The sequence below is a fragment of the Sciurus vulgaris genome, assembly GCF_902686455.1.
Source record: "Sciurus vulgaris genome assembly, chromosome: 7".
NCBI classification, from domain to species: Eukaryota; Metazoa; Chordata; class Mammalia; order Rodentia; family Sciuridae; genus Sciurus; species Sciurus vulgaris.
This window is the reverse complement of record NC_136467.1, coordinates 86,401,272-86,413,735: the sequence shown is the minus strand read 5'-3', so window position 1 is coordinate 86,413,735 and position 12,464 is coordinate 86,401,272. Positions and strand designations below refer to the sequence as shown.

Genomic DNA, 12,464 nt, shown 5'->3' with positions numbered 1-12,464 from the left:
GAAAATTTATGAGCAGGAGGTAGATTCAACCTATGACTTGTGAAACTGATTTGGAGGTGGGAGAGGAAGACAAGTCACAAGAATTCACAGAGACCTGCACTGAGACCCTATAAAATAAATCTGAAAAAATTCAGGAGGAAGCTAACTTCAAAACCTAGGGTGCAGTGAGATAATAGTAGGTGACCAGGAATGTGGACTCACTTATGGATGAATTAATGATTTGTGCCAAGTGCCCACTTTCCTTCTGTTTCCATTAATGTTAGGGTGCTAGAACACAGGGTATCTTCCATTCCATGATTGTTAGGGGTGCTATGTATTTTGAGGCATCCAAATCTTACCATATCTGAATTATTCATATCAGGATCAGCTCTAATTTAGCTCAGCATCTCTGTTTTTTGGAGCTTTATGCTGTCCATGATACTGCTAACCCTGAAAAACACTGTCCCTTGGTTTTAGTGCTCTCACGTGAATCTGATCTTGGAGTATGTTAGCAGTTTTGAGTAGAGAATAGCATAGATAGCAGTGTTTACTGCAAATATTGCCACAAAAGCATGACATTCTAAATACTCAGGGTGGGCAGAATTGGAATAGATTTAACAGAAACAGCTGAACATCTCCACTTGATAAATTTCTGATCTGTTGGACCTACTACAGTTCCTGCAGAAAAGGAAAGTTAAATTCATTTTGGGTTCCTGTGTCTCTGGGGTTACAGTAAGGTAGCTCTGCCATTCCTGCCTCTGGACAGATATCTCTATGTGCTTCTGGTTTCTAACCTAAGGGCTATAATAATAATTCCACCATTATAGTTTTTATTTGCACTTTTGTATCATATAGCTTTGTTTTATTTTAAAAATTAAATGAGAAAATAGATGCGAAGAGCTTGTGGAAGGCCTGGGACATCATTAATTGCTGTGATTTTGTGCCACTCTTTTCTGAGGTTTAAGACTAAGCCTGGAATGAACAAGGGTTTCCTGATTTGGAAAATAAAAATATGGGGCTCAGTCAAATTTAAATTTCAGATTAGCAATGAATAACCTTTTATAAAAATGTGTCCCATGCAATATTAGATGTGCATAGACCAAATGTTCTTGTTGAAAGACAGGGATTGTCAGGCTACATTTCAAAAAGTCCAAATATATCTCATTTTAAGAGACACATATAAATCAAAAGATACACAGACTAAAATTAAAAGTATGGAAAAAAGCCACAACATGCAAACACTAATCAAAAAAGAAATCTGGTTTGGTAACATCAGTATTAAATGAAGTCAGAGCATTGATGGCAAATGTTAAATAACCAGTGCTGGGGCATGAGGTGAGATTTGCAGTATTTGCCATTGTTCCTGTGTTAATACGCTGCCATGATTAATTTTAAACTACCGATGTGACATAAGTGAGTTGGGAAGACATGTTTACAATTGACTCAATTCATTACATATCAGTTCCAGCACACAAGGGGACAAAGTTTATTATTAAACAGAAAACATTACAAAGATAAAGACAGATATGGCATAAGATAAAAGTATCAAAGAATGATGAAAAAAGTTATGCCCTCAATAATTTTATAAATATATTAAACATTTTTTAGACAATAAGGAAAATAAAATTCACAATAATATTAGGTACATTTTAAGATTTCTTGGTTATCAAAATAATGAGCAAATAAAAATCAGTAAGGATAGAGATTTGAAAAACATGCTCAAACCTGACCTTTTAACATACACAGAGGACCATATCTCCAAACCATAAAGTATCCTTTTTTTCAAATACAAAGAAAATAAGCAAAAATAGGATATATGCCTGACTAAAACACAAATCTCCATTTTAGAAGGAGCAATATCATGTACATTATATTTTCTGACTAATGGGAAGTGAGAAATTAGCTTTATGAACAAGGAAAATTGCCACATATTTGAATGATAAAACCCTCCCCCAAAAAATCCTTCTAAATAACACATAAGCCAGAGAAAAATCATGGTTATGATTTTCTCAAGTAATAAAAATAAATAAAATATTTCTATCAAATGATAAAAATAATACATAATAAAACTTGTAGTTTAAAACTAAATCAGTATGTAAAGGTAAAATGATATGCTTAAAATGACAATTTTATAAAAATAAAAAAGCTAAATATGAATATGCATCCTTCTCAAGAGGTCAGTCTAAGAAAGCAAAATACACTCAGAGAAAATACAAGATAAAAAAAAAATGAACAAAAAATGGAGTAGAGAGCTTAAAAAAATGTAAAAGAGACTATCGCAAATATAAATGAGGAGAAAAAGAACTTACAGTTCTTTTACAAAGCCAATTTCCTTTGAAAATAGTAACACCAACAACAAAAATCTAACAGGTGAGATTGATGAAGTAAAGAAGACAAAAATGAACCAGTATCAGGAAAACATTGAACTTTCTACAAACTTGTGCAAATACAAAAAAGAGAGAATATAAACAATGTTTTGTCAATAAACTTTAAAAAATAACTAATGGGAACTAACTAAAGAAGAGATGACATAACTACATGTCATGATTACCTTTAAAGAATTGAGTAAAGTCTCCATAAACATCTTTCTCAGGGTTTAACAGAGGGTTCGACTAAATATTCAAGGAAAAGATAATTCCATTTTCATGAAAAATCTCATCAGACTTGACAAAAAATGAATGAGAACAATATCCATGATCCAAGTTTGTTATGAATATGAAAGTAACAATTCTAAATAAATTATTAGCACATGAAATCTAGTGTTGTATAAGAAATGTAAGACCAACTTGGATTTATCTCAGGATTGTGGGATTGTTTTAATAGCTGAAACCCAATTATAGTAATCTGTCACATTAATGAATTAAAAGAGAAAATCATTTGGTAATCTTAACAGATATAGGAGAACCACAATAAACTTCTATGTCTATTCATGATTAAAAACTCTTGGCAAATTAAGGTTGGAAAGGAACTTGTTTTACTTGGTAAAGAGCATTCACAATAACAAAATGAACAATCACAAAAACTGAAATAAACATACTGAGTGGTGAAATATGAAAAATAGTCCCTTTAAAATTGGTAACTAGCTGGGCATGGTAGTGCATGCCCACAATCCCAGCAGTTGTGGAGGCTGAGGCTACAGGACCTCGAGTTCAAAGCCATCTTCAGAAAAAGTGAGGTGCAAAGCAATTCAGTGAGACTCTGTCTCTAAATAAAATACAAACTAGGCTTGGGATGTGGCTCAGTGGTCAAGTGCCCCTGAGTTCAATGCCTGGTACCAAGAAAAAAAAATTAGTAACTAGATAAGAATGCCTGTTACAGTGATAACTATAGTTATCACAATGAAGGGAGTAAGAAAATATAAAGAAATAAAAGTTACAAAGGCTGGAAAGAAAATCCACATACTCTTTACAAATGATATGACTTTTTGAAGTAGAAAACTTCAAAATTGCTAGTGAGTTTTCAGACTTAATAAGATTGTTCAGCAAAGTTATTGAATACAAAACCAATATGAAAAAGCCAATCACATTTATACATGGAAAATATAATACTGTCATTTCTATGATTACAGGTTGTATAAAGTATCCAGAGAGGGTTAAGTCTAAGTTATGGATTTCCTTTATTAAAATAATTGTGCAACTTTATTGAGAGATATTATTAAAAGGAGAGATCTTCCATTTTCTGAAATAGGGAAATGGTAATAAACAGGTATTGATTCTCCCCAAATTGACCTGTAGATTCAACACAAATCCAGTCAAATCCCAAGCAGCAGCTTCAGTCATTCTACAATGTACACACACTTCAGAACATCATTTTGCACACAGTAAAACACAGTTTTATCCGTTAACTTTAAAAATGAAATGAAATGAATTCCAACAAAGGGTTTTGTGAAACTTTGCAAGCTAATTTTAGAGTGTATTTTAGGATAAGTTTAGGTCAAACATAGCCTAAATGGTGTCACAGGAGGGTTACAAAGCAAGGAAACATGCTGTATGAGATATCAATATTATGATGAGTTTGTAATAATTAAAACAATTTGATTTCAGCTCAGGGAAATGAAATGGAATGGATAGGCTGCCATGTTCGTGACAGAAGGGACTCGTAGAGCAGAGGAAGGGAGGCACTGTGCAGTGAATGATGCTTGATTGACCGTGCATACTAAAAATTATTTCTTCACAGCAGACACACACACATGATTAATTCCAGTGACTTAAACGTAAAGGGGAAACCTACACAACTTTTACAAGGTAACATTGGGGAGTGTTTTTGTGATTTTGAAATAAGCAAGGGTTTCTTAAAACGAAACAAAGCAAAGCAAAGCAAAACAACAAAACAAAACCCTGAAGTTAAAAGGTTGATTTATTCTTAATAATGCCTGTTCACGAAAGAATACTAGTAAGACAATTAGAAGATAAGCTACAGACTGGAGATGATATTTGAAAGATATGTTACAGCAAAATATTTTAAAAGAATGCCTCTTAATCAGTAAGAAAAGAAAGACATACTAAACATCCTAGAAAAAAAAATGGACCAAACATTTGCTTCAGTATTTTCTAGGAGAGGATACACAATGGACCCAAAACATATGAAAATGTGTTTGGCTTAATTTATTTTATATTAATTTACAATGTAACATATTTAATTAGTAAAAAAGCAATATAAATTAAAACAATGAGATAACATTTATAACATTTCATCATATAATATTATTTATGATAAAATGACAATTTATTTATTAAAAAATAAAAAGCAATACCAAATGTGAATGAGAATTTGAAACAAAATGTTCTGCAAGGTTATCCATGTGGTTGAAAATGGCAAGATTTCCTTATTTTTTTAATGAATGAATGAATAGTACTCCTTTGTTCATATATAATAAATTTTCTTCACTGATTCATATTTTGATGGACTCTTTGTTTCTGTCTTGGCTATTGAATAGTGCTACAATAAACATGGGAGTGTAGATATTTCTTTATCATATTGGTTTCAGTTCCTTTAAATATATCCTCTGTAGTAGAATTCATTCTGAAGGTTTTGGGAAGGCTTTTGAAGTTCTTTTCTTTCCTTTTCTTTTTTTCAAGCAGGAGAAGGTGGTGTATGGATAGCAAAGTCATATGATATATTTACTTAAAAAGCAGATTAAAACAAATATCCTATAGTGGTTCATAAAATGATTACCCTTATATAGTATCTTTCCAGAAGGGTAACAATGCTTCTTAATCCAGGTTGCATAGGAGAATTATCTGGATAATTTCAGTAATTATTCCATTTGGATTCTATTCTAAACTAATGAGATCAGAATCTTCAAAGCTGGATCCCTAGCACTGGTGTTTTAACCAATGTTGAAAATGGTTAAATGACACCTTTTAGTCTGGGAAATAAAGTCAACAGAAAAAGAGACTGGCAGGGGAAGTTCTTATGGGAATGGGTGGTAAGTGTAGATAAAATCATAGGTAGATGGACATAACGTTAGCAAAGACATGAATTCATTTATTTTTCTCTGAAACACAAGAGAATGAGAAGAGTTCTTATAGATTCAGAGAAACTTTGAAGCAGAAAGGACAAGTGGAATGATGTCAAATGACTCAGTCTTCAATACGTAGGAGCAGGTGATAGGGTGATGGTGGTGGTAGTCATCATAGCCATTTTAGGAGTCAGCATTTATTGAACTTTGTTGTAGCAGATGTCTCACTAAAAGCTTTAGCTCTTTGAGGCACTCACTGCTATTATTATTCCTATTTTATAGATGAGGAAACCATAAGAATGAGTAATGTATGAGGTTGAGTAATTTGCCCAGGTCACATAGTGAGTGACAGAATGTTCTGGGCAGAATGAAGTTCTGTGCAAGCCTGAGAGCCTTTGCTTTGAACTAGGCTGCTATCACTGCTTCTGTGAAAGAGGGGAATCAGGCTGTAGATTCAAGGTGAGAGGGAAGGTTTTGGAATCTTCCTAGGGGACTAAGTCAAGGAATTTGATGGTGATGGGATTGCTTATAAGACTCAGATAAGGTAATAATGCATTGATTTACTTCATGGGAGCACTCTATTTGGCACTGTACTGATAGTGGGCAGCTCACGAATGAGCACAGAAAAAGTGAAAGGTGGATTAACAAAGTAGAAAGAAGAGGTCAAGGAATAAGTTTCCTATTACACAATCAGAAAGACCGTTGAGAATTGCTCAGGAGCCCATAATAGGTTCCAGGGTTAATGTGTATCACTGAGACCAGGATTGGTTGAAGAACTGGAGCAACTGTCTGAGGGAGAGACTGAGGGATTGGGTTATTCTGACGAGAATAGGATTAGATCTAATGGAATAAAGAGAAATCACTAAAAAGGCATGTTTCAGAATTTGCTATCTCCAGAGGTCAAACGTGTTTGAACTTGAGGTGAAATTCTAGTGTTTTGATGGGGATGGTGTTATTTTTTGTTTTAGAAGTGTTTCCCACTGTTTCAAAAAACATTCATTAGGCAACATACTGCCTTGAAATGTGTAGCACAATCTTAAATAAATCACCACTGATCTGAGACTTTAAAGTGGGCATTTAAAAAGACACCATGATTTAAGAAGTTCAAAACATCACATCTCTTTCCTAATGAAAAGTAGAAGTCCTAAGACAGGTACTTCCATTTCCAAGGTAGAGCTGAAGGACTTGAGCAGGAATTCTGAGATCATTTATGAAAAATAGAAGTTAAAAATGGCCCAAACCAACCATCATCTGGTGGTAGAAGAGGAAAGTTAGTCTTTTAATTAATTAGGAGGCTGAGGCAGGAGGATCCCAAGTTCAAAGCTAGCCTCAGCAACTTAGTAAGGCCCTAAGTAACTGAGTGAAACCCTGTCTCTAAATGAACTATATAAAAGGGCTGGGGATGTGGCTCAGTGGTTAAGCACCCCTGGGTTCAACTCCCAGTACCAAAAAAGTATTAAAAATCATATTAATTCTATTCCTAATATTATATTGAACTTGTTAGACTAAGTAGACATAAGATAGAACTGGATACTGCTCAGTTCTCAGTTTTGGCTTTAACTTTTCCACCTTAAAAAATACTTGGCACTTTCTGCCTTATAATGAACACATTGTTCATCACCCATAAAAATATTAAGACCTAAGATTAACAAAATTAGCCTGGGTGTTTATAAGATAAACATATTAATGCAAATGATTACCAACATTTGTTAACATGATTACTGTCTGAAGAATGTTTGGATGAGGTCTGAACTGATCCAAGCACAATGGGTTAATATTAGTGCTGTTGCATTTCACAGTTCAGCTTAATTAAATATGGCTTTTGTTTATTTATTAATGCAAGAGAAACCTAAAACAGAAAAATTAGCCCTATACATGTTGTTTTCTGTATGGAGTTAGTCTTTCTGAAGTGAAAACTTTCCATTAATTTTGAGGTTCTGACATATCTTTGCAAAATTCCTTTTGGTTCAGCTTTCTTTAACCTTTCTCCTGGGGGCAATTATGAAAATAGATGCCAGCTGTGGTGAAAATACTTAAGATGGCTGAATAAAGAAAACCACGTTGGAAAGAATTAAGATAGCTTTACAAAAGCATACAGAAAGACACCATTTCCTCAGGAATAACTGAATGTAAATGGGAACATATTTATTGACTGAATACAATCACATGCTTAGAAGCAGCATCGCTGCTCTTCAGTTTTTCCTATTCTTCCTACATTCACTGTGGCTGGAAGAGAGGCACAGCAGTGGGAGAACATTTTCAATAAATAATTATAGTGGTGCATGCTGCAGTTCCGAGCTTGACAGCAGCATTTCCATATTTGAATTCTCATTACCATGGCTATGCCAGTCAACCTCATCAACTCATTGTAAGATGAGCTTTGGCATGCAGGTTGCCTTGGACCCAGAGCAAAGAACTCCCTCCTCCCTTATTAAAATGGTTCCATCTGACTTGGTGCTCTTGTTTTGTGGGACTGAAATCCTAGTCTTGGGTGAAAAGATCTCAGACAGTGTGCTCAGGCTCCATGGTTGTTGAAAACTCTCCTTTGGGAGGTTGAAACTCACATTTTTGGTCAGAAGCTTTTTTTCCTTTCAAAAAACTGCTTCTTGTGATTCTAAAGGCTACATGATTGCAGAAGTGTCTTTCCTAACCTTAAGCAAAAAAGTAGTGTGGATGAAGACCTCAGGGACTCTGGAGTCTGATATTTCATGGTGCACTAATGAGGTCAGCATTTTATTATGGCAATTAAAATATATATGTAGAATTATAATATAAACCTAGAAACTATTGTAAAAAACAGTCTTTGTTGCGTCAGATGGATTATTTGAAAACAGCATAACAACTGTGAAAAAGATTGTAGCACGAAGGTACATAGGATTTGAGTTTCTAAGATAATTAGCATGCAAATCCAGTTGATGTTTAAGGTGGTTTCACCTTCATCATTGACAGAAAAGGCCAAGAAAGCAGTAGGTCATGTCAGTCCTGACTAATTAGCTTACACATACAATAGTCCTCTAGTGTGATCAGTGATACATGCACAGGGGCCACAAGGCAGTCATTGTTTTTCAATTTTGAAGCAAGTATATAATCAATAGTTTCAGGTGTATTGTCAGTTTTTTTCAGCATCTTTAATTTGCACAGCTTTGATGTTAAGATCATCTTTTCAAATATAATTGAGCAAAACAATCTGCCTTGAAACTTTTGAATTGCACTGTCCTGAGACTGTAGCTCAGACAAATTAGGTACAGGAGTTGCACAGCGACTGCAATGGGCAGCTCTCTCAGATATACCAATGAAGCCATGTTCTTTGTTAATGGAGCAACAATGAGAGAAAATACCTTCCTGAATAATTTTATGAAACGAGAACATATCCCAATAGGACAGGATTAGCTAGAAGTGGAATATCTTCAAATGCAAATTTCCTGACATTTCCAGCTACTAAAATAATTATCCTACTTGGGTGAACTAATAATAACTTAGTTAAAGGTTTCATTTAGTATAACCAAATGTAATGTAAAAGGCACATACTAAGATAAACACCATTTCCATTTTAGTACTTGCCAACAGTGGGTTTTTTCTTTTCTCTTTCTTCTACACATTGAATGTCACAGCAATGAAATGCAATTATTTATGTGAAATGGAAAGATAAGAGCACAAAGTAATGCCACATATATCACATGGAACTGACATCCCTCTTATTAGTCCCAAAGACAGAAGACTTGTGGTTGAAAAAGTTAAATAGTTTTTGGAAAATTTGAACTATATTTTTTGGTGCTGAAACAATCTTACTTAATGAATGTTTTGAAATCAAAGCCATTTCACCTTTGTGCAGCTATGGAAAAACTTACATTCAGAATCTCAAAAACTTAAGAGAAACCTTTTGAATATTGACAAGTTTTTAAATCTTTTTGTGTTTTGTGTCTAGCACAGTATTGGGTACATGGTAAGCACTCTGGAATCAAATTGAGAAAAATCACTGAAGGACAGAAACTTTTAGAAGCAATTTATCAATATGAATCAAATACCACAAAACTGTTTATATTGTTTTGATCCAATAATTTTAGTGAATTTATGTTATCTTGATTACTGACTTATACACACAAAGCTATATATTGCAATATTATTCATAATAACAAAATAATTAGAAATAATTAGTTCTCTTTTGTTGAATATTTGGGTAGAGCAAATCTTGATATATCTACGGAAGGAACAGTATGCAGCCAGTCACATGATGCTTGTCAAAGCTAGATAGCAAAGTAGAAATTCATATAATATAAAAAACTGCAAGAAGTTCAATTTAAAATTGTGTGTGTGATAGAGCAACAATCATGTAGAACTTAAATATGCATACCTAGAAAAAAGACTGAGGAAACATGAAGGTGCCCTTGTAGGTGGTGTTTGAATAGAAATAGGGTGACATAGAAAATATCTCTTCATTTTTTCAAAATGTATAATTTTTTTAAAAAAGAAACTTGAGTTTATATAAACACCCAGTTACTATGCTTAGCACCTCGTTGTATGCAACTGAACCCTCATTTTTCTCCCCTAAACCATTTTCTATGTAAATATAATCATGATGGTTAATTAGTCACAAATAAGAAACCAGCCTGGCTGAAGTACATAAACTCTGATTAAAGTAGACCTCACTAATTGAAGATTAACAGATATTCACAGATCTTAGATGCTTGTGGAATAAAAAGTCTAAATCTAAGAGCCTGATAGCACTTTTTATTATGCAACTAGAGCATATTTTTTGATAGAAGTTGGCATATAACTAATTGTAATTTTTTGCTGTTTTTAAATTTTTTGCTGTTTTTAAAATTTAAGTTATATGTAAAATTATGCTATTTGTAATTATGTGTAATGGTCAATATATATGAAAATAAATTAGTTAACGTGATTAAACAAACAAAACAATTGCAAAACTGATTTGCCTGGTCAAGTTTATGAAACAGACAAATTGGTTTACTTCATCAGTTTAATCTTAGAATATACTGAAATACCATCATTTGTTTCTAATCAAAGTGTTTTTTATAAATATAAACATCATATAGGGACTGGGGTTGTAGCTTAGTGGTGGAGTGTTTGTCTAGCACGTGTAAGGCACTGGGTTCAATCCTTAGCACCTTATAAAGATAAACAAAGGTTTTGTGTCCATTTACAACTAAAAAAGTATTTTAAAAAACCCCCCAAAACATTATACATAAAATTGATAATTATAAGGCAAAGGTAAATAAACTTTTGTTTCATCCCCTATCATTTATAGGTAACAGAACAAGAAGAAAACTTTAATATAGTCTTTTCCAGAAATCATTTTCTCCCTCCAAATGCAATCACTGAGGAATTAAGTATAAAATAACTGATAGAATCACAGTTATTTTTTTACTTAATTCACAATACATGTTTTTAAAAATTTTTTTCCATGGACATTTTAAAACCAATACTGTAATCAAAATGTTCATTGAGCATTTTAGTGTCATCCTTAAAGAAGAACCTAACATCATTGATTTCAAGCATCTTAAAAAGATTATATTATAATGACAAAGTTTATTCTTTAAAAAAATCAAGCCTTCAACAGTTTTTTTTTTTTTTTTTTTAAATAAAACACATTATTTTTCTTAAATAAGCCTGTTTTGTGGTGTGGTTTCATTTCAAATTCAGTTAAAGCCTTGCCACAAGAACCTCTATTGCCTAGTTCTCTTCACATAACCTCAAAAACAACCACGTTTCTAGGTTTGTCATTATGAACACTGAAGATGAAGCATACTTGGCTATTTTCTAAGGGGAAGCAACTCACAATTTAATTGAGAGAAGTTAAGAAATCTATTTTTGTCTGATAATAAATGTCTTACAATTAATTTCAATTTTAGGTTTTGTATGTTGAGTTTAGGTGGATAAATGGGGTTGGTTTCATGGACCTACTAATGTTATTGATATTAATGACATGAATTTGCATTAAATGTTTTATAATGGCAAAAAGGATGCATTAATCTCTCCTATTTTGTTAACACAAATCATATTTAAGATGGTGTAGTAAATATTAAATCATCATTAAACTATCATTTCTAATAATCAATCAATCAACTAACCAACCATCTAATCAATTATTATTCAGAACCTGCCTTATACTCAGCCTCTAAGATTTAGTGATAACCTTGCTGTTTCTGAATATTAACTTCTATAAATATATTTTATAGATAAACAATTTAAATGTAAAGAAATATTTAAATAACTTACCCTTGTTTCCTTGAACTTGGAGAAAAATCCAAACAACAAAAATAGCCCTTTTAGTTTCCAAATACATTCTGGTTTTTGCGTATTGGTGATTCTGAAAATTACAGAACAACCCCAAATCTCGTTAAAAGAAAAAAATGATAGAAGTATGAAAAAATAATTAAATGTTGGTGCCAGCTGAGTGAGAATAACCTTTTTGATTTGTCTTTATGAGGGTGCTAATTTATGAAGAACATGCGGCAGTGTCTGTTTCTGGACTAATCCGCTTATCTTCCACTCAGGTGTAATCTCTGCTTAAGAGCCAGCTGGAGGAACCTTTATCTCATTAACCTTCTGGAGAAGCATCTGTCAGTCCAGCTCTAGCACCCTGAATACCATTTTAACCAAGTGTCCACAGACAGACTTTTTTCTTAGTTATTCACCTGTTACAGTGAAACAGAGCTAGGAAAGTCCCTCCAAATGTAGAAGAAAGCTGAAGTTGGGGTCAGATATTTTCCAAAATGACATGTCCAAGAATCATCCATAGAAGGAGCTTAATTGCTATCCTTGGAAGAATATGTTTGTTCAATGTGTTATTATCCACAGACAGCAAAGCTGTCGCCAATTTATGTACTGCTTTGTAAATCACTTTCAGACTGGTGTTATGTGCAGATGGCTTTTTTGGTTGAAGTCTGGTTTCATTTTTAATATCTGTTCATGCGCAGAGTTCAAGGAATCAAATGTCTTTCTAAATCATGAAATATATGTCTGCCTTCTCCCCATTTCTCCATTCATAGGGATTGTTTTTTAA

The 12,464-nt window shown here is 33.2% G+C and overlaps 1 protein-coding gene across 1 annotated transcript in view; it reads right to left on the bottom strand.

The window, feature by feature from the left end:
• Positions 1 to 11,933, bottom strand: part of IMPG1 (interphotoreceptor matrix proteoglycan 1) — a 155,773-nt gene extending 143,840 nt beyond the window's left edge. The window contains exon 1 of the mRNA XM_079147372.1: positions 11,678 to 11,933. Coding sequence (XP_079003498.1) covers positions 11,678 to 11,744 — 67 coding nt within the window. The 5' untranslated portion in view covers positions 11,745 to 11,933. The remainder of the gene's footprint in view (positions 1 to 11,677) is intronic.
• Between the last annotated feature and the right edge of the window lie 531 nt (positions 11,934 to 12,464).